This window comes from Hypomesus nipponensis, chromosome 23 (assembly GCF_054491055.1).
Source record: "Hypomesus nipponensis isolate SF chromosome 23, ASM5449105v1, whole genome shotgun sequence".
Classification (NCBI taxonomy): domain Eukaryota; kingdom Metazoa; phylum Chordata; class Actinopteri; order Osmeriformes; family Osmeridae; genus Hypomesus; species Hypomesus nipponensis.
Genome location: NC_140383.1, coordinates 24,970,702 through 24,993,362, shown reverse-complemented (window position 1 = coordinate 24,993,362; position 22,661 = coordinate 24,970,702). Strand labels below are relative to the sequence as shown.

The following is a 22,661-nucleotide window of genomic DNA, read 5'->3' as shown; positions in this document are numbered from 1 at the left end:
GTGGCACCTGATGGGAGGGAGTTGCTTTCAGCCTGCAGGGTGGTCGGTGAGGCTAACTGTTAGCCACTTTTCATCTATGGCTACATACATGTGAGACATATTTGTGAATTCAAAGAACTGCTTCAATGTGTCAGTGTGTTTTTAAGGCAACATGGATCTTTTAGCATCATAGCAGTGGATCCAAGGAGCTTAGATGCATCTAAGGTCATTTCTAAGTGCAGATATTGCTGAAACAATGACTGCCAGCCTTCAAACCAAAAAGCAGAGGGATGGATAGAGAAAAGAGGAAGGTGGCTATTAGCATTCATGATAATGCATTCATTCACAAGCAGTCATGTAGGTGGATATGATTGGGTGGCTTCCTAAATCTACAGATAATTAAATGCCTGCCAGCAGCTGTTTCTAGGGAAGTTTTAATATGCATCTACATACTCAATGAGGATGGAGACTGGTTTTGTATATCTCAGATTGACAAACGTTTAAGGCTCTCCCAGGCTCCCGTGGTAACCCTGGTGTGTTCCCGTGGTAACCCTGGTGTGCTCCCGTGGTAGCCCTGCTGTGGACTCCTGACAGGGGCACTGTGGGCCAGTCTGCCAGAAAACGGACAGCTCCATTTCTCTACAATTCATCTGACCCATTTGGGGTTGTAGAATATGAATCACCATTCCAGGTTTAGTCAGGAAGCTGGTTTCCAGAGCACTCCACTGTGCAAGACGTCTGTGGCTGCTGCTGTGAAGCCAGTAACCATGAAAGAAAGAAAAAAACATCCAGCAGAGTTTGACCTGTGTTTGATTCGGCATGAATTAACATGCTTGGCATACTTTTCTGTATTACATTATTTGTTAGTGAAATCAAGAAAAGTCCCTTTGTACATGGAGTTGGACAGATTTCTGAAGCTACCATAGCCAGGTACTGACTTCTCTACAGTTAGCATAAGGAAGGGGGGGGGGTCAATGGATAGGCCGTGATGCCGTTCAAATCCAAACATGATCTGGTTGTGTATGGCGGTCTGCTTGGCTCTTTCAACAGGCTTCTGAACAGCATCCTGGATCACTAGGGGAGACGATGGCATCCTGGATCACTAGGGGAGACGATGGCATCCTGGATCACTAGGGGAGACGATGGCATCCTGGATCACTAGGGGAGACGATGGCATCCTGGATCACTAGGGGAGACGATGGCATCCTGGATCACTAGGGGAGACGATGGCATCCTGGATCACTAGGGGAGACGATGGCATCCTGGATCGTGCATGTGTATGTAGCGGTGAAACCACCAACAGATGACAGACATATACAAAACGTTTTTTCCTATCTATTTAATCAATTGCACTACTTAATATAAAATATTAAAGAAATAAAGGTTGAAGATCGACTTCAATTAGACAAAGCACGCGGTAAGACTATAGTATAACTTCACAGACAATCTCTATGCCCCTGTACAAAACGAGTTCAGCTTCATCTAAGTTAATATTTTATTTGTTCTCTTAGCATTTGTCTGGATAAAGCTGATGGAGCAAATAATAGACAGGTACATAAGGTAATGTAAAATGTACGGTAATATACAAAGTTTATGCAACAGGAGTAGGTTAGACCACACCTCATCAGGAAGAGAAAGGTGACTATAATTGCAGTTCTATAACTCAGTCGCTAAATAAGTTACAGGTTTGGTTACCAAAAGACTTGTTCCAACAACATGTAAACAACAGTGCACGAGATGCAGAGTAAACCATAACACTCCCTTTTCAATGCTTTCCGACAACAGTTAAGAAATAGTTTGTGTATAAAACAAAAAAAGCTCATCGTTTTTGGCAAGTTGTATTTGTTTCCCAAATGCCTCCTATGCAGTGCCAGTAAGGAATGCGAAGACTGCTAGTGCAACAAGGGAGATAAAGCACAGATGATATTGATAAATGAAATGTGTTCTGAAATGTCTTAAAACTAAAAAGTCAATACACCTGCAGTTCTATACAAAAGCGATATACTCAAGATCCAAAGTAACAGTTTCTTCCTTGATGAACGCGTTCCATTGGTTCAGCTTTTATCTGTACAGGGATCTCCCATCCCTGACCAACTGGCTGAGAAATGCCCTGGAAACCATCTTTGGATGCCAAAATGTGTCCCGCAAAGTGTTTCAAATAAATACCATGTGCCGCTATAAGGGCACTGGCCCCTTCCCAGTCCCCTGTTTCCTCTGTCTACCTCAGGCAACATCTTAGAGGCGTTCAGCATGGTTCCCCTTCAGGAAGGAGTCAGCAGTCCACTTTGATTTTGTCCAGAGAGTTGTCAATCTTTGTCAGAGTCTTTTTGATGCGCAGTGCTGTTAGCCTGGCTGACGGGTTCTGAAACCAGCACTCCTTCATGAGTTTAGCGATGGAAGTTAAAGTCTGAAAAACACAGAGGAGATGGGTCAGCACCAGGAAACTCGTTAGTCATTTAGCATCTATTGTTGGCATCTATTGTTAGCATTTTACAGACTGACAATGACAACTAACAAAGCATTGTGCTGTGTTCAGATGGGTTTAGTACAGCTGGAGACATGTACCCTAAATAAATTGAATCCCCAGTTCTGAATGCAGGCAGCGGAGCAGAACTCCGCCCACCCCTTGCGGCATCCCCATCTCCATGACAACAGTCTCACCACTCCACTCACCGGATCAGAGAACCAGCGGTTGGGGATGTTGGGTCGCTGCTGGTCCACACAGATCACTTTCTTCATGTCCTCAAAGCTGGGGTCGCTGGGGACCACGTCGTGGAAGGGGGGCTTGTAGTCCTCCACGATGCCTTAACCACAACACCCACAAACACAAGGCTGGTTAGGCTGGGGGAATCATGTTCATGCTTACTTAGAAACACTGCCTAAAGGACAGGATGAACCCCCTGGAATTAGCTGGAAAGATAAAAAGGAAATCTGTAACACTCATTTATTTTCTGGGTTGGAATCACTTTCTATAGTTGAGCAAGAGTGATAAAATGTGTCCTGCAAGAACCAAGAACGAATACGTTAAGAGGGTCTGCTGTCCCCATGTCCGGCTATAAATAACCAGAAAGCCCTTTAAGAGTGAGTGGAGAAAGCAGGATCCATTTCAGATATCACAACAGCCCCTCCCCCCACCCCCCACGCCCCTCCCCCCACACTTCACCCCCACGCCCCTTCCCCCACGCCCCTTCCCCCACCCCCCACGCCCCTCCCCCCACCCCCACACTTCACCCCCACGCCCCTTCCCCCACACTTCACCCCCACGCTCCACACCCCACGCCCCTCCCCCCACGCCCCTTCCCCCACACTTCACCCCCACGCTCCACACCCCACGCCCCTCCCCCCACACGCTCCACCCCCCACGCCCCTCCCCCCACACGCTCCACCCCCCACGCCCCTCCCCCCACACGCTCCACACCCCACGCCCCTCCCCCCACGCCCCTTCCCCCACACTTCACCCCCACGCTCCACACCCCACGCCCCTCCCCCCCCACGCTTCACCCCCCACGCCCCTCCCCCCACACGCTCCACCCCCCACGCTTCACCCTGCACGCTCCACACCCCACGCCCCTCCCCCCACACGCTCCACCCCCCACGCTCCACACCCCACGCCCCTCCCCCCACACGCTCCACCCCCCACGCTCCACACCCCACGCCCCTCCCCCCACACGCTCCACCCCCCACGCTTCACCCTGCACGCTCCACCCCCCACGCTTCACCCCACACGCTCCACCCCCCACGCTCCACCCCCCACGCTCCACCCCCCACGCTTCACCCTGCACGCTCCACCCCCCACGCTTCACCCCACACGCTCCACCCCCCACGCTCCACCCCCCACGCTCCACCCCCCACGCTTCACCCTGCACGCTCCACCCCCCACGCTTCACCCCACACGCTCCACCCCCCACGCTCCACCCCCCACGCTTCACCCTGCACGCTCCACCCCCCACGCTTCACCCTGCACGCTCCACCCCCCACGCTCCACCCCCCACGCTCCACCCCCCACGCTCCACCCCCCACGCTTCACCCTGCACGCTCCACCCCCCACCCCCCACGCTCCACCCCCCACACTTCACCCTGCACGCTCCACCCCCCACGCTCCACCCCCCACGCTCCACCCCCCACACTTCACCCTGCACGCTCCACAAACAGTGAGACAGGTCAGAGTCCAGTCCCAGGGAGTTTACCAACGGGAGCCTCATTCTCATGGCAGCACAGCACTGCCCCTGGTGCAACTAAGCTCTTCACAAAGTAGAGTGGTTCTCTAACTGGACTGAAAACAAACTTGGGTTAAAGACAGAAATAGAGACAAAGATAGACACACAGACAGACTGACAGAGAGACAGTCAGTCAGTCAGACAGGCCAGAAGGTGCTTCTGACCGTTGCTGACGGTTCTCCAGGCGACCTCCCACAGCACCAGGCCCAGGGCCCAGACATCCACCCTCTTGAAGGACTCGAAGCAGTCCATCTGGATGGAGTCATCCAGCACTTCAGGAGCCATGTAGCGCTTGGTGCCCACCTTGGGGTTGTTACCAACGTCTAGCTCGTTGGTGTCTTGGAAATGCATCACAGCCAAACCTGAGGGGGCAAAAGCACAAACCAAGTTAGGACAGTTAGGTTGTTTGCTGCTTTGTTGGTGGAAAATCCAACAAAGTGATGTTGAATTCTGTGTTTGTGTTAATTTACATGGATAAAAACCCATTCTGATTCAGATTAGACTGAACTATTATATAAATATATGTTATAATGAAGGTAAAGTGCACCATTACGTGACATAAGCCTCACGATGAGGAAAAAGAACATCTCCATTGTTGTCACAGCCGCCACAAAAACTACCTCAAATGTGTTTTCATGAAGAGCAGCCGTAAGACACTAAACAAGACAAGCACGTTGACGTTGCTGCCATGTTGCTGCTGTTGTGGTGGTGGAGGAGTGAATCAAGGTATATTACAGGATACAGAATTAGCCCATGTTCCCATGATTACGGTGAGGAACACCATAGGATGTGACCAACACTGAGTGCTCCTTAATGCATTTTTGGTTAAGCTTTGAGAGGCACCTGTGCAGCAGATCTCTCCCTCTAATGAACAACAATTGTGGGGGAGGACAGAGAGGGGCTGGCTGAGAGTGGATGATGACACACAGGCCTGGCCACTTCCGTGCATCACCGCAACTTCAACAACACACTGTCCAAGGGCAACAAGGTAAACAAAACTGACGAACGTAAATAACCCATAACATCCGTCTGGGCTGAAAGCATCTGTTAAAGCCACTTTGTAATGGTAATGATGTCGTCCAGTCTGTTTTTGATTGGTCCTTACCCAGGTCAGCGATGCAGCACTGGCCGTTCTTGTTAACCAGGATGTTTTTGCTCTTAAGATCTCTGTGTGCGATGGCGGGCTTGCCCTGGGTGCCAAAGATCTCCACGTGCAGGTGGGCCAGGCCACTGGCCATGGACAGGGCCATACGCAGGCAGGCGGAGGTGTCCAGGGTGCTGAGCTGTAGGTAGTCATACAGGGAGCCCATCTCATGGAAGTGGGTGATGAGCCACAGCTGAGTGCTGGAGTTACGGGACGTCATGTCAGACGCAATGAAGCCTGGGGGGCAGACACACACACAGAGATACACACACACACACAGAGATACACACACACAAAGATACACACACACACACACACACAGAGATACACACACACACACAGAGATACACACACACAGAGATACACACACACACAGAGATACACACACACAGAGATACACACACACACACACAGAGATACACACACACAGAGATACACACACACAGAGATACACACACACACAGAGATACACACACACACACACAGAGATACACACACACACACACAGAGATACACACACACACACACACAAACACAGAGATACCCACACACACACACACACACACAGAGATACACACACCACACAGAGATACACACACCACACAGAGATACACACACACACAGAGATACACACCACACACAGACACACACACACACAGAGATACACACACACACAGATACGCACACACACAGAGATACACACACACACAAAGATACACACCACACACACAGAGATACACACACACACACACAGAGATACACACACACACACACACAGAGATACACACCACAAACAGAGATACACACCACACACAGAGATACACACACACACACAGAGATACACACCACACACAGAGATACGCACACACACACACACACAGAGATACGCGCACACACACAGAGATACACACCACACACAGAGATACGCACACACACACAGAGATACACACACACACACACAGAGATACACACACACACATACACACACAGAGATACAAACACACACACATGAAGAAACACACACACAAACACACACATATTTAACCCACGTGCAGTGGAGTGGAGCTTTTCAATCCATCGTCACAGTCAATACACTACCCACATGTGCTTATTACTGTGACTGTGAGAAGATGTATGTACAAATAATATTACTATGTATCCCGTTATGAGTCAAGTGTCTTAGAGCTGTATTTCTAACTAATACTGTAGTGTTAACTGAATTCTGCTACGAGAGATCCTGTTCCAAGGATAAGCAACTCCATAACCAGCCTTCAGGAAGACAACAGGAGAGCACAATCTAGATCTGGAGTGAGAACTGCTGTCCTCAAGCACAGCTGTCACTGGACTCAGGGTTAAAAACATGAATAAATGTAGTCTGTGTGTGTGTTTACTCCCGCGGGGGACCCTGCAGAAGGTTCTGGAAGCTTCCTCTCACCCAGGATGTTCTCATGCCTGAGCAGGACGGTGTTGTAGATCTCAGTCTCTCTGAACCAGGACTTCTCGTCTCTGGAGGAGAAGATCTTCACAGCCACACTCTCCCCCTGCCACAGGCCCCTCCACACCTCCCCGTAGCGCCCCTTACCTGGGGGGACACACCAACCACTGACGGGTTAGGGGAAATTATCAACACAAAAGACACACTAAATTACAAGACATTGATACTATAATTGTATTTGAGTACAGCTAAAGAAAGCCTTCACTAGCTTAACCTTTCACATGAATAACTATATCCCAATGACACATGATCAAACAAACATGTTAGCCAATAACATAATTCCCTGCCTGCCACGCTGGACTTGGTTGCTAAACAGGAGGAAACGCTGCTCTGGGGACTGACTGGCTGGGTGTCAGCAGAGCTTAGACAGCAGGGTCAGGGAACAGGACCAGGAACACCCACCAGGGTCAGGGAACAGGACCAGGAAGACCCACCAGGGTCAGAGAACAGGACCAGGAAGACCCACCAGGGTCAGAGAACAGGACCAGGAAGACCCACCAGGGTCAGAGAACAGGACCAGGAAGACCCACCAGGGTCAGAGAACAGGACCAGGAAGACCCACCAGGGTCAGAGAACAGGACCAGGAAGACCCACCAGGGTCAGAGAACAGGACCAGGAAGACCCACCAGGGTCAGAGAACAGGACCAGGAAGACCCACCAGGGTCAGAGAACAGGACCAGGAAGACCCACCAGGGTCAGAGAACAGGACCAGGAAGAGCCACCAGGGTCAGAGAACAGGACCAGGAAGAGCCCCTCTTCAGCTTCCTCTGTGTAAGCGGGAGGAGGAGGCTCTCTAGAACACTGGCTGAGACCGGGGGCTCTGATTGGGTACTCACCCACACACTCGTTGAGGGTGATTTGTCGGGCGACGGTTCTCTGGACGAGGAACGGAAGCCCTGAGCCACTTCCTGATGTGCAGGAGTGATCCAGCAGATCCTGGGGAAGGGAGGAGGGAGGGACAGAACAACAGAACAGGAGGGAAAGAAAGAGGGAGAGGGAAAGGGAGGGAGGGAATATAAAAGCGAGGGAGGGAGAAAGATGAGGGAGACGGAGGGAGAGAGAGGGGGAGAAACAGATGTCATGAATAAAAAGCAGGCAGTGTATGTAATTGTGTATTTTTGGCTATAGGGGTGTGTGTGGAGGGGTGGAGTGTGTGTGTACAGGAGTGTGTTTCTGTGTGGGAGTGTGTGTGTGTTGGGGGGGTTGTGCAGGGGGCCTGGGGAAGACGGGGCCACCCCCCTCGCTGATTACTGAGGGGGGCTGGAGATTTGATCTAATCCCACTGCCAGACTCACAACATGCACAACGGCTGCTAAGCCTTTTATTTGGGCTCCTTTCCAGGATTGCAGTGCCTTCTGACACACACACGGGGGCAGTGTTGAGCGGCGGCCTCATCTCCACTGAGGAAAACTGCTGCTACTACCACTACCACTGCCACTAATAATAATAATACTAAGAAGAAAACGAATAATACAACAGCTATAAGAATAATAATACGAAGAAGAAGAAGAATACAACAGCTGAGCAGAAGGCAATTTGGAACCCAGAAAAACTCTATAACAGGAGCCTATAAAACAACCACCAAAGTGGTTTTGCTTGCATGTCTTGGTGGCTGCTTGGGCAGGTCTGGGCTGTGGAGCAGCCTGTGGGTCACCAGCCTGACCCTGAGCTGCAGAGAGACAGGGACATGTGCTGCCGGCTCATGCTTCACAGCCGTCACTGGTTCTAATAACCCTCCTCAGTGTGCATGCTAAGCTGCTCTAAGTTACACCAAACATTCTGCGGATGCATATCTGTTGCCAAGTGCTGTGACGGCTCTTTGAAAACAGCTGGAAATAGATCCAACACACACACACAGAATGGTCATGCTTTACAGTAAACAGTCAACAGCCAGTTCACCCTCAAAGTTTTTAATTAAAAATAAATGGGATTGTCTGGGCTTAGGAGTGGATGGAACTGCTGAAGTTTATTAAACTAATATTGATTACAGTGTGGGCTGATGGGTTCTCTCATTGCTGGCCAAGAATCTTTAAACAAAACAGTTAATCTAGTTCCAATGGGATGGACTGCCGCACAGGCATCTCTGTAGAGATTGGAGCACAACTTACTGAACTCAAATAAACACCTTTTGAAAACCCCACAGAATGTTTCAAATTGTGTGGGAATGATGGCATGCTAGTTTGCTGAGCACGCAACAGGATTCTTCAGAAACGCAGGAATTCCAGCATCCACACATGCCTGCAAGCTGTTTGTGTTCTGCATACCTACACACTGCATGTGGTTAGTTCTCATTCAGATCGACTGAGAAAGATAGACCTCCACCCACCAGGCCTCCACCCACCAGGCCTCCACCCACCAGACCTCCACCCACCAGGCCTCCACCCACCCAGACCTGGGCTCTGAAAAAACAAACTTTTCTAAACCTTTTGTGTAACCAGCTATAAACAGAACATCCCGCAGAGTGGGTTTACCTTCTATACCATACTAACCCCTATACTATACCATACTAACCCCTATAATATACTCACCACTACTATACTAACCCCTATACTATACCATACTAACCCCTATAATATACTCACCACTACTATACTAACCCCTATACTATACCATACTAACCCCTATAATATACTCACCACTACTATACTAACCCCTATACTATACCATACTAACCCCTATAATATACTCACCACTACTATACTAACCCCTATACTATACCATACTAACCCCTATAATATACTCACCACTACTATACTAACCCTTATACTATACCATACTAACCCCTATACTGTACTCACCACTACTATACCATACTAACCCCTATACTGTACTCACCACTACTATACCATACTAACCCCTATACTGTACTCACCACTACAATACAATACTAACCCCTATACTGTACTCACCACTCTACTATACCATACTAACCCCTATACTGTACTCTCCAATACTATACCATACTAACCCCCTATACTGTACTCACCACTACTATACCATACTAACCCCTATACTGTACTCACCACTCTACTATACCATACTAACCCCTATACTGTACTCTCCAATACTATACCATACTAACCCCTATACTGTACTCACCACTACTATACCATACTAACCCCTATACTATACTCACCACTCTACTATACCATACTAACCCCTATACTGTACTCACCACTACTATACAATACTAACCCCTATATTGTACTCACCACTCTACTATACCATACTAACCCCTATACTGTACTCTCCAATACTATACCATACTAACCCCCTATACTGTACTCACCACTACTATACCATACTAACCCCCTATACTGTACTCTCCAATACTATACCATACTAACCCCCTATACTGTACTCTCCAATACTATACCATACTAACCCCCTATACTGTACTCACCACTGCTATACCATACTAACCCCCTATACTGTACTCACCACTACTATAGCATACTAACCCCTATACTATACTCACCACTCTACTATACCATACTAACCCCTATACTGTACTCACCACTACTATAGCATACTAACCCCTATACTATACTCACCAGTACTATACCATACTAATCCCTATACTATACTCACCACTCTACTAAACTATACTATACTAGGAGTCAGGTGGCTGAGCGGTTAGAGAATCGGGCTAGTAATCAGAAGGTCGCTGGTTTGATTCCCGGCCGTGCCCAATGACGTTGTGTCCTTGGGCAAGGCACTTCACCCTACTCGCCTCGGGGGGAATGTCCCTGTACTTATTGTAAGTCGCTCTGAATAAGAGTGTCTGCTAAATGACTAAATGTAAATGTAAGAGAGGCTGATGGAGGGAGGCTGAGAGAGAGGCTGATGGAGGGAGGCTGGAAGAGAGGCTGAAGGAGGGAGGCTGGGAGAGGCTGAAGGAGGGAGGCTGGGAGAGGCTGAAGGAGGAGTGTGAATGCTGGTGTTCCTGAACCTAGCTCTGCTTTAATTAAGCAATAAGGTACCCGAGGCAGTACATTATCGTCAATAAAGTACGTGTTCCACGGACGGTATAGTGATGCAGCGGAGGGCCGGCAAACCCTGGAACCAGAGTCGGCCTTAACTATGTTTCACCCGTTTCAATTGAAACGGGCCCCGCACTCTAAGGGGGCCCCCAACAGACCAGCAAAAATCACATTCATTTTATCACCACTCTATATGCACCACTATGCTATGCTCACCACTTGGGTTAGGGTTAGCCATATATTCTGCTCTTCATGGTGCATGGTTAGTTAGTCTCCATGATGCATGGTTAGTTAGTCTCCATGGTGCATGGTTAGTTAGTCTCCAGGGTGCATGGTTAGTTAGTCTCCATGGTGCATGGTTAGTTAGTCTCCATGGTGCATGGTTAGTTAGTCTCCATGGTGCATGGTTAGTTAGTCTCCAGGGTGCATGGTTAGTTAGTCTCCAGGGTGCATGGTTAGTTAGTCTCCATGGTGCATGGTTAGTTAGTCTCCATGGTGCATGGTTAGTTAGTCTCCATGGTGCATGGTTAGTTAGTCTCCAGGGTGCATGGGTTGTACTCACAGCCAGGGTGCTCTCTCCCACGTTGGAGGCGATTAGCCCGTCGATGGTGCCGTACTCGGCGTCGCGGGCCGTCAGTCTCTCCATCTGGTGCTGGTGGATCCGCCTGAACACCAGCATGGCCGCGGCTGACAGCACCATGAGCACCAGGATGGGCGCCGCGATCACCACGGCCAGGGTGCTCACGCTGTAACTGGGCACGTCGCTCGCTGAGGGAGGGAGTTAGGGAGGGACAGGGAGAGACAGGGAGGGGGGAGAGATAGATACGGAAGGTTTCATACTGTTCAATCCAGTGTTCCAAACATGGATTAAGCCATGTCCTACACTATGAAACACATCAATGTAGATCCAAAGTTGAAAGCAGCTTTAGTGTCCAGTCTCTCCTGTTTGTTTTCCCTGGCTCATAAAACCAACAACAAACTGCAGGATAAATCCATGGAAAGACATACACAGTAACATCAGTTCCACACAAACAGATCCTCCTAAATCCAGCTTGTTTTCCAGGCAGGCGTGTCTACATGCTTCCCTCTCCACATAACCAACACTGGTGATAAAGACTCAGACATGCATAATCCCCAAATGCTCACAGTCCTTTACAGAGTCAAACTCTATTCTGAGCACAAATGAATTAAACATGTTGTGTGTATTCAGAGTGCTTCACAGCTCCGCCAGGTGAGCGCAGCCCGGGGTCAACCTCAGCGGTTACCAAATCCCCCTGCTTAGACGGACATCATTCAGGGAGAGGCCATAATAGTTAGACACGCTGAAGAAAACATTCCCACCCACAGCTGCCTCGTCAGACTGGACCACACAGGATGGCAAGCCTGGGGGCTGTAGAGGCTGTGTGTTGTGAGGCTGTGGGACTGAGGCTATGAGGCTGTAGAGGCTGTGGGTTGTGAGGCTGTAGAGGCTGTGGGTTGTGAGGCTATAGAGGCTGTGGATTGTGAGGCTGTAGAGGCTGTGGGTTGTGAGGCTGTAGAGGCTGTGGGTTGTGAGGCTATAGAGGCTGTGGATTGTGAGGCTGCGAGACTGTGGTGCTTTGTTCACCAAAAACATTTGGAAAGTTCCATTGAATGTGATTCAAAGTACCGAATCAGTAAAAATATTCAAACTTCCAATCTCTAAGACAGGGCTTATTCTGCACACAGACACACAGACCCACACACACACACCTCTCCAGCCACACACACACACTCTCCAAACATTCCAGGGTAGAGACTGCCCAGTCTGCAGCACAGACAGTGCTCCCCTTATCTCCCTCACACACTGAAGACTGGCTGTCGTTCTGTACACCATCAGAGAACTCACACACTGAAGGCTGGCTGACGTTCTGCACACCATCAGAGAACTCAAACGAGCGTACCTAACTTAAGACAAATCCAGAACAAGCGTACCTAACTTAAGACAAATCCAGAACGAGCGTACCAAACTTAAGACAAATCCAGAACCTGTGTCCAGGACTGGGACAAAAAATGGCCCTGGCATTTCAGCTCAGAACGGCCCACCACCATCGGTCGGAGTCTGAGCCACTGCATCTGACACAAGAAATGAGGGGGAAGGGATGAGTCTGTTAAGAGATGTGACTGGGCCAGCCCAGTGTCAGTAAGGAAAATGAACCAATGGGCTGCTGTCCCTGCCTTATGGGCCAGTCGCCTACCCTGGCAGGCTGAGAGGACACAGGGAGAAGTGGTCCATGACTAAACAATAGGGCTGCACGATTAAGGCCAAAATGATAATCACGATTATTTTGATCAATATTGAGATCACGATTATTTGTTGATTATAACCTAATCAAATGTTATTGTCACAATACATTGTACTTGCATAATGGATGTGTATAAAACTCATAATATATAATCAATAAAAAACAAATACGCCAGGACTCAGCATTAAGGCTTGTCCGCTTGTCTGGGACAAGTGGATTTTTTTGTAGGGCAAGTGGAAGAGAAATGTACTTGCCCCACTGGACAAGTTAAAACTCACACAAAATAAAATGCCACGTTACTTTATCTTTTGTTCCACTCATTACGTTTATTTTACCGGTTTTATTTAACCGAATTCTGCATGAGCAAAACACAGATCTGTGTTCGCTCGAGTGGCATAGTCCCAAGATCTCTACAGACCTTGCAGCTAATTTAATGCTCAACAATTGAACGGGGGCTTATTACTTGAAAGAGGAATTATTTACTGTGTCGTCTCAGTTACACTAGGGCTTTGGAAAACTGTGCCAAGCTCAAATAGGCTAATGGCTAGTAGAACATAACATTTCAGAATAATTTGAGTAAATCAAGCAGCGCTGCAAGACCCAGTTAAAAGTTATGCAGCTAGCAAACGTTAGCTAGCATCGCTAACGACATCGGCTAACTCAACTTCGGTAGGCTATCCTCTGTATTGGCAAGCTATCTAAACTTATACTGTATCTAAAATAAGGCTTTAGGGATTAGCGAAGGCAGGTCACATGTAGTTTTTTTGTTTTCTTTGTTAAGATAGCAGCCTTATGACCGACTTCTATCTGTTCCGGAATTTTCCTCACGTTACTCTGTCTGTAACCGTCTACATCTAGAAATTGAGCTGTACAGTATGGTGCAGGGAACAACTCTGACTGGCTCATGGAGGCACGGGATCAGACTTTAGGTGTATTCTACTCCACGCAGCGCCGCAGCCGGCTGCAGCCTGCAGATTGGAGAAAGAGTTTACCATAGCCCAATACATAAAATGACAAATTTTCCGACTTAAGGAGCCGTTTATAACTCCTCCCCGACAGCAAGCGGCAACTCTCGCTGGTCGTTTCATGCAGCCACAGCCGATGTCGAACGCACCTATTGGTTTACGGAGCGCTAGATTGGCTTTGCAAAAAAAAACTTTGATCCGGAGCGTTCTATGAACGGAATGACACATTTTAAATATCGCTCGATCACGCGAATTTGATCGTGGGAAGCCGAAATCGTGATCGTGATTTCAATTCGATTAATCGTGCTGCCCTACTAAACAATATTCACAACCTCGTCCTCCTCCTCTCCCACCGGTCCAGGCCCCCGGCCTGCCAGCTCCGGGTGTCATGGCGGAGGAGCTCGGCCAATAGCACTCTGGCAGAACAGCGATGGCAACACAGGTCACTCTTCACTCTGTGTGTCTGACACGTGTCCTACACCACACAGGTCACATTCTTTCTTTTTTTCCTTTTCCTTCACAATACCAATGAGGATCGTGTTGTGTTATGGGTAGTGTAGTTTATTACCTTGGACGGGAAGCGCCACCGAGATGTTTATGTTGCACAGGTGGCCGTGGCAACACTCGACGATCTGGTCGCGGGAGGGGGGGGTCTTGCAGGTCAGCCTGCTCTGCTCGTAGACCTTGAAGCAGCCCTTCTGGTATACCAGCACGCCTGCGTTCACCGTCAGGCTGGAGAAGCACTGATGGCCCACACAGCGCTGACTGCTCCCACACGAGCTGCCCTCACACACACACTCATGCTCCCGCGCCACCGGCCTCACTTCCTCCCCTGCACACAAGTAGAAACGGAGAGAGGGAGTCAGATGGCTGAGCGGTCAGTGAATTGGGCTATTAATCAGAAGGTTGACGGTTTCCGGCCGTGCAAAATTACGTAGTGTCCTTGGGCAAGGCACTTCACCCTACTTGTCTTGGGGGGAATGTCCCTGTACTTACTGTAAGTCGCTCTGGATAAGAGCGTCTGCTAAATGACTAAATGTAAATGTAAGAGAGGCTTGGAGGGAGGCTGGAAGAGAGGCTGATGGAGGGAGGCTGGAAGAGAGGCTGAAGGAGGGAGGCTGAGAGAGAGGCTGAAGGAGGGAGGCTGAGAGAGAGGCTGATGGAGGGAGGCTGGGAGAGAGGCTGATGGAGGGAGGCTGAGAGAGAGGCTGATGGAGGGAGGCTGGAAGAGAGGCTGAAGGAGGGAGGCTGAGAGAGAGGCTGATGGAGGGAGGCTGGGAGAGAGGCTGATGGAGGGAGGCTGGGAGAGAGGCTGGTGGAGGGAGGCTGAGAGAGAGGCTGATGGAGGGAGGCTGGAAGAGAGGCTGAAGGAGGGAGGCTGGGAGAGGCTGAAGGAGGAGTGTGAATGCTGGTGTTCCTGAACCTAGCTCTGCTTTAATTAAGCAATAAGGTACCCGAGGCAGTACATTATCGTCAATAAAGTACGTGTTCCACGGACGGTATAGTGATGCAGCGGAGGGCCGGCAAACCCTGGAACCAGAGTCGGCCTTAACTATGTTTCACCCGTTTCAATTGAAACGGGCCCCGCCCTCCAAGGGGGCCCCCAACAGACCAGTAATAAAATCCCATTCATTTTCTCAGCAAGATATTGATTGTATGGAATAATGTTTAAACCATCCAAGGTAGACTGACCATCAGCTATGATGTTGTGAAACGAAAGTTTCTGCTCCTATAAAAGCCACAAGTCCGTATGAAATCAACCTTGTTATTTGTGATCTTCTGTTGAAATACTACACGACCCACAATCCTAAACAAGACAACGCTGACTGATATCTGATTGGTCGGAACTCGCGGTTACTATGGCGACGTTTACCGCCCCCAAGGTTAAAATGTTTGTTTTGAGCAGGAAAATGAATGAAACATACATATGCCAGTGGTGCTGAAAAACTAAAGGTATCGGACAACAAAAGAAAATCTGTATTCAGTCTACAAAAAGTGACCTCTTTCTTTGGTCCAGCATCTGTAGAGCTCGTACTAGTAGCGTTAGCCTAACCCTACCGGCGACAGCAGCGGTGCGCCCCGTGAGCTGCTCGTTGTAGAGCTATTAGCTGAATAAGTTTGTTTTAGTGTCACGTCAGACTCTATTTCGTCTTTGCTTTTGTTATATAATTCAAGTTGAGGGGATGTTGGAGCTGTTGTTTTTTTGAAGTTAGCCCAGACAATGGGCTAAGCCAAAGATATACTGCGCTAATCAATTAATCAGTGAAGTTGCCGTGCGTGAAAGAGCGAGGCCTATTCCAATCTAAAACGCTGTATATATTTTTTTTTTAATCAAATAAAGTTGGATTATTTCAATTTTGATCTGCCCTGTTCATTAAGCTGGAATTGCTTTTAATACAATAATATACCATTGATGTAAACCAACAAGAATCCTTGCTTTTTTCTGCTCTATTATGTTTTATGTGGGTAGGGCCCCATATTAGTTATTGAAACAGGCCCCCAGATGCTTAAGGCCGCCCCTGCCTGGAACACGTACTTTATTGACGATAATGTACTGCCTCGACACCTTATTGCTTTTATAATACGGTTAGCCTACCTGCAAAATTATAAATAGTAAATAAATACGAAGCTGCCTTTCAGCACAAAATAGTTATAGCTAACAAACGTTGTGTATCCATTTCAGTAGCCGAGAGAAAATAGTCTCGTACGTGTGGCTGTTGCTATGCAACGGACAAACAGCATTATGAACTTCACGTTTCTTAGCCTAGCTAGATCTCGCACCATCTCATTCATTCTCAATGCTCATTTGATAAAAGTTGCCTTTAAAATAACAACAATGACAATGGGTCACTTTCAATAAAATAATATTTAATCATTAGGCCTAAACATTCAATATCAATCATAAATGTTTCGTAGGCACTGGGTATATGCTAGCTAGCTACATATGCTGTAAACTAGTTACTGTGCGAGTGACCCAAGACTCGACAGACATTAGCTAGGCTGTTGTTAAGGTTTGCTTATGTTGATTTGGATATCTCCATTAATTGTGCATGCGTGGAAAACGTAGTTTTAAGAAGTCAAGACCAGGTCATGTAATTGCGTGGCTACGAAGGTAAAATTAAATAAGTGGAAATCTAGTTAGCAACTAATGGCTATAACAAACGTGAAGTTCCCTATGCTGTTTGTTGTTGCATAGCAACAGCCACACGTACGGGACTATTTTCTCTCGTCTACTGAAATGCGATACACAGTTTGTTGGCTATAACTATTTTGTGCTGAAAGGCAGCTTACTATTTGTTACTTATAATGTCGCTAGTAACCGTATTATAAAAGCAATAAGGTACTCGAGAATAGGCGTATCTAGCCCTATTTTGGGGGGGCTGGAGACCTGTTCCTGGAGAGCTATTTGCCTGTAGGGTCTCCTGCCCTGCTCCTGGAGAGATACCTGCCTGTAGACCAGTGGTCTCCCTGCTCCTGGAGAGCTACCTGCCTGTAGACCAGGGGTATCCAGCCCTGCTGGAGGTGGCAGGTAGCTCTCCAGGAAGAGGGCTGGATACCCCTGGTCGACAGGCAGGTAGCTCTCCAGGAACAGGGCTGGAGACCCCTGGACAGGAGGTCTATGGCAATATGCTCATTACATTTACTATTTATGTATATCTTTTTTTTTTATCCACACTGCAGTGCAAAAGTGCATGTAAGAAGTGCAATAGATCAGATCCGATATGCACCGTTCTATTAACATCACAGAGGCAGTTGAGATGTGTGCAGTGATGCAGCACAGAGGCAGGTGAGATGTGTGCAGTGATGCAGCACAGAGGCAGGTGAGATGTGTGCAGTGATGCAGCACAGAGGCAGGTGAGATGTGTGCAGTGATGCAGCACAGAGGCAGGTGAGATGTGTGCAGTGATGCAGCACAGAGGCAGGTGAGATGTGTGCAGTGATGCAGGACAGAGGCAGGTGAGATGTGTGCAGTGATGCAGCACAGAGGCAGGTGAGATGTGTGCAGTGATGCAGCACAGAGGCAGGTGAGATGTGTGCAGTGATGCAGCACAGAGGCAGGTGAGATGTGTGCAGTGATGCAGCACAGAGGCAGGTGAGATGTGTGCAGTGATGCAGCACAGAGGCAGGTGAGATGTGTGCAGTGATGCAGCACAGAGGCAGGTGAGATGTGTGCAGTGATGCAGCACAGAGGCAGGTGAGATGTGTGCAGTGATGCAGCACAGAGGCAGGTGAGATGTGTGCAGTGATGCAGCACAGAGGCAGGTGAGATGTGTGCAGTGATGCAGCACAGAGGCAGGTGAGATGTGTGCAGTGATGCAGGACAGAGGCAGGTGAGATGTGTGCAGTGATGCAGCACAGAGGCAGGTGAGATGTGTGCAGTGATGCAGCACAGAGGCAGGTGAGATGTGTGCAGTGATGCAGCACAGAGGCAGGTGAGATGTGTGCAGTGAGTGTTGACGTACCTTTGCTGGAGCTCTCCCCGGTGATGTTCATGTTACACAGGTGACCCTGGCAGCATCTGACAGCGTAGCGTGGCGAGGGGGGCGTGGCGCAGAAGGCGGCGGCGTGGGCGTCGGCCCTCAGACAGCCCCTCTGGAGCAGCGTGGCCTCGCCCCCCGCCGTGGCCCCGCCCTCCGTCGTGCTCAGAGAGGAGAAGCACTGCTGCCCCATGCAGCGCTGGGTGCCGTGGCAACGCTCACCCTCACACACACACTCCTGCTCCGTCAAGACCGGCCGGCCGGGGGGGGCGCCCTCGTCTGGTGGAGGGGGGGGGGGGACACGCATACAGACAGTCACTATCAGAATAAGATGTCTGCTGCTTTTCTCCTCACATCACAGCATATAGTGATGTTATATACCACATCACAGCATATAGTGATGTTGTATTTTTGGGGGGCAGTTACTTAGTTATATCAAGACATGGAGCTACTCCCCACATGGGCGGTGGCAGGGTAAGGCTGGTTGGGCTACAGACACACCAAGAATTGTGTTATCCCCACCATGAAACAAGCAAGAACATTGGGTATTCTATTGTATATGTATTCACATTGAAATTCAGAAATTGATTTGAGCCCCATGACTTAAAAAGTGTTGCAAATAACCTAGACCCATGTCAGAATGCAAAAACACAAGAATTTACATTTTGGGACTGGTCAAATTCAGTTTGGGACAATACTATGAGGATAAAACGTAGTTGCGAGCCCTGTGATAAATATTTTTCAAACCTTTCCAAACTTTTTTGAAAATATAATATAATTTTTCACACACTAAAAGGAGTGGAAAAAGTTAGGTGCAAGCCCTGGTCACGCTGTCACGATGTCACGATGTAACGCTGTCACGATGTCACGCTGTCACGCCGTCATGATGTCACGCTGTCATGATGTCATGCTGTCACTTTAGGGTTATAGGGGACAGTCACTCTATGGTGTCAGTATACCACTGCAGCGCGTAGGGAGGTGGACAACATACAAACAAACACTCACCTCTCGTTGGGGTTTCCATGGTGACATTCTGGTTACAGAGGTCGCCGTGGCAGCATTCTACCACCAGGTCCGGGGAAGGGTGGTTTGTGCAGCTTATGGGCCCCTGACCGCTACCCACAATGCACCCTTTTTCCTGGAGCAGAGTCCCGTTGTGGAAGGAGAGGGAAGAGAAGCACTGCTGGCTGAAACAGCGCCCTCGATCATCACATGACTGACCATCACACACACACTCGCTGTTGCTGACGATCCCTGTATCTGGACACACAGTCAAGACAGACACATCAAGTTTAACCTTTATGTGACATTTGTAACCAGCACATGAAACAGGTTCCTGACAGACAGACACACCCGGTATCAGACACAAACACAGTCAGACTCAGACAGACAGACACAGAAAGAGAGTCAGTCAGGCAAAAAACACAGACAGTCAGATAGACAAAGCCAGACTGTCAGTCGGTCACAACCAGACAGACACCGTCATGGGAACAGCTATGATCTAGAGATGCTCCAATCAACAATCCCACACACGCTAATCTATGAAAGGCAGACTACCAAGTGATGAGTAAGTCTGTGCTTTAACGTCATTGGCTCCCTCCATCATCCTGATGAGAATCTTTGTGTTTAACAGCGCTGGGAGGGGATGTGTCTAGTCAGCCACCACAACGACAAACACACGCTCCTCACACACACCTCAGAGCTACTGCAGTTGTTACAAAAATGCTGAGAGACAGGGAGGAGAGGGAGACAGAGGGGAGAGGGAGACAGACAGGGGGAGAGAGAGACAGACAGGGGGAGAGAGAGACAGACAGGGTGAGGGAGACAGACAGGGGGAGACAGACAGGGGGAGACAGACAGGGGGAGAGAGAGACAGACAGGGGGAGAGAGAGACAGACAGGGGGAGAGGGACAGACGGGGAGAGGGAGACAGGGGGAGACAGACAGGGGGAGAGAGAGACAGACAGGGGGAGAGAGACAGACAGGGGGAGAGGGAGACAGACAGGGGGAGAGGGAGACAGACGGGGAGAGGGAGACAGGGGGAGACAGACAGGGGGAGAGAGAGACAGACAGGGGGAGAGAGAGACAGACAGGGGGAGAGGGAGACAGACAGGGTGAGGGAGACAGACGGGGAGAGGGAGACAGACAGGGGGAGACAGAGACAGAGGGAGAGAGAGACAGGGGGAGAGGGAGACAGACAGGGGGTGAGGGAGACAGACAGGGGGTGAGGGAGACAGACGGGGAGAGAGAGACAGACAGGGGGAGAGGGAGACAGACAGGGTGAGGGAGACGGACAGGGTGAGGGAGACAGACGGGGTGAGGGAGACAGACGGGGTGAGGGAGACAGACGGGGTGAGGGAGACAGACGGGGTGAGGGAGACAGACGGGGTGAGGGAGACAGACAGGGGGAGACAGACAGGGGGAGACAGACAGGGGGAGAGAGAGACAGACGGGAAGAGGGAGACAGACAGGGGGAGAGGGAGACAGACGGGGGAGACAGACAGAGGGAAACAGACAGGGGGAAACAGACGGGGGAAAGGGAGACAGACAGGGGGAGAGGGAGACAGACAGGGGGAGAGGGAGACAGACAGGGGGAGAGGGAGACAGACAGGGGGAGACGGACAGGGGGAGACGGACAGGGTGAGGGAGACGGACAGGGTGAGGGAGACAGGGGGAGACAGACAGGGGGAGAGAGAGACAGACAGGGGGAGAGGGAGACAGACAGGGGGAGACGGAGACAGACAGGGGGAGAGGGAGACAGACAGGGGGAGACAGACAGGGGGAGACGGAGACAGACAGAGGGAGAGGGAGACAGACGGGGAGACAGACAGGGGGAGAGGGAGACAGACAGGGGGTGAGGGAGACAGACAGGGGGAGAGGGAGACAGACAGGGGGAGAGGGAGACAGACAGGGGGAGACGGACAGGGTGAGGGAGACGGACAGGGTGAGGGAGACGGACAGGGTGAGGGAGACGGACAGGGTGAGGGAGACAGGGGGAGACAGACAGGGGGAGAGAGAGACAGACAGGGGGAGAGGGAGACAGACAGGGGGAGACGGAGACAGACAGGGGGAGAGGGAGACAGACAGGGGGAGACAGACAGGGGGAGACGGAGACAGACAGAGGGAGAGGGAGACAGACGGGGAGACAGACAGGGGGAGAGGGAGACAGACAGGGGGTGAGGGAGACAGACAGGGGGTGAGGGAGACAGACGGGGAGAGGGAGACAGACGGGGGGTGAGGGAGACAGACAGGGGGAGAGGGAGACAGACAGGGGGAGAGGGAGACAGACAGGGGGAGAGAGACAGACGGGGAGGGGGAGACAGGGAGTGAGGGAGAGACAGGGGGAGAGGGAGACAGACGGGGAGACAGACAGGGGGAGAGGGAGACAGACAGGGGGAGAGGGAGACAGACAGGGGGAGACAGACAGAGGGAGAGGGAGACAGACAAGGAGACAGACAGAGGCAGAGGGAGACAGACGGGGAGACAGACAGGGGGAGAGGGAGACAGACAGGGAGACAGACAGGGGGAGACGGAGACAGACAGGGGGAGAGAGAGACAGACGGGGAGAGGGAGACAGACGGGGAGAGGGAGACAGACGGGGAGAGGGAGACAGGGGTAAGTGAGGGAGACAGGGGTAAGTGAGGGAGACAGGGGTAAGTGAGGGAGACAGGGAAAGACAGACAGGGGAGAGGGAGACAGACGGGGAGAGGGAAACAGATGGGGAGAGGGAGATAGACGGGGGGAAACAGACGGGGGAAAGGGAGACAGACAGCGGGAAACAGACAGGGGGAGAGGGAGACAGACAGGGGGAGACAGACAGAGGGAAACAGACGGGGGAAAGGGAGACAGACAGGGGGAGAGGGAGACAGACAGGGGGAGAGGAAAGTGGAGAGAGAGGAGAGCAGGAGAAGAAGAGAGATCGAGAGGTAAAACAAAGACGAGAGAGCGAAACAGACAAAGAAAACAGAGAGAACCAAAGCTCGCCCTTGACACAGTGACTGCACAGCTCTTGTTGGAAAGCACACTACAGGCTGTATGGTGGCAAGCGAACCTGTGTGTGTCACCGCCTCAGGAACACAGCCAGGCTGCTGTATGGGAGGCTGTGTGTACATGTGTTGGTGTGTGGGGGGCCAGGCC

At 50.2% G+C, this 22,661-nt stretch overlaps 1 protein-coding gene across 8 annotated transcripts in view; it reads right to left on the bottom strand.

Annotated features, from left to right (window-relative positions):
* Nucleotides 1-397: 397 nt before the first annotated feature.
* LOC146235138 (activin receptor type-1-like) overlaps nt 398-22,661 on the bottom strand; it is a 35,429-nt gene continuing 13,165 nt past the window's right edge. For 4 of the 8 annotated variants that reach the window (XM_084688198.1, XM_084688197.1, XM_084688196.1 and 1 more), the window contains 10 exons: nt 19,531-19,785; nt 18,511-18,804; nt 14,616-14,879; nt 11,381-11,586; nt 7,672-7,771; nt 6,776-6,922; nt 5,302-5,577; nt 4,361-4,558; nt 2,653-2,783; nt 398-2,386 (listed from right to left, as the gene is read on the bottom strand). In XM_084688198.1, coding sequence (XP_084544324.1) covers nt 2,252-2,386; nt 2,653-2,783; nt 4,361-4,558; nt 5,302-5,577; nt 6,776-6,922; nt 7,672-7,771; nt 11,381-11,586; nt 14,616-14,879; nt 18,511-18,804; nt 19,531-19,785 — 2,006 coding nt within the window. In that variant the 3' untranslated portion in view covers nt 398-2,251. The remainder of the gene's footprint in view (nt 2,387-2,652; nt 2,784-4,360; nt 4,559-5,301; nt 5,578-6,775; nt 6,923-7,671; nt 7,772-11,380; nt 11,587-14,615; nt 14,880-18,510; nt 18,805-19,530; nt 19,786-22,661) is intronic. The other 4 variants (XM_084688200.1, XM_084688199.1, XM_084688195.1 and 1 more) reach the window with 2 other exon arrangements.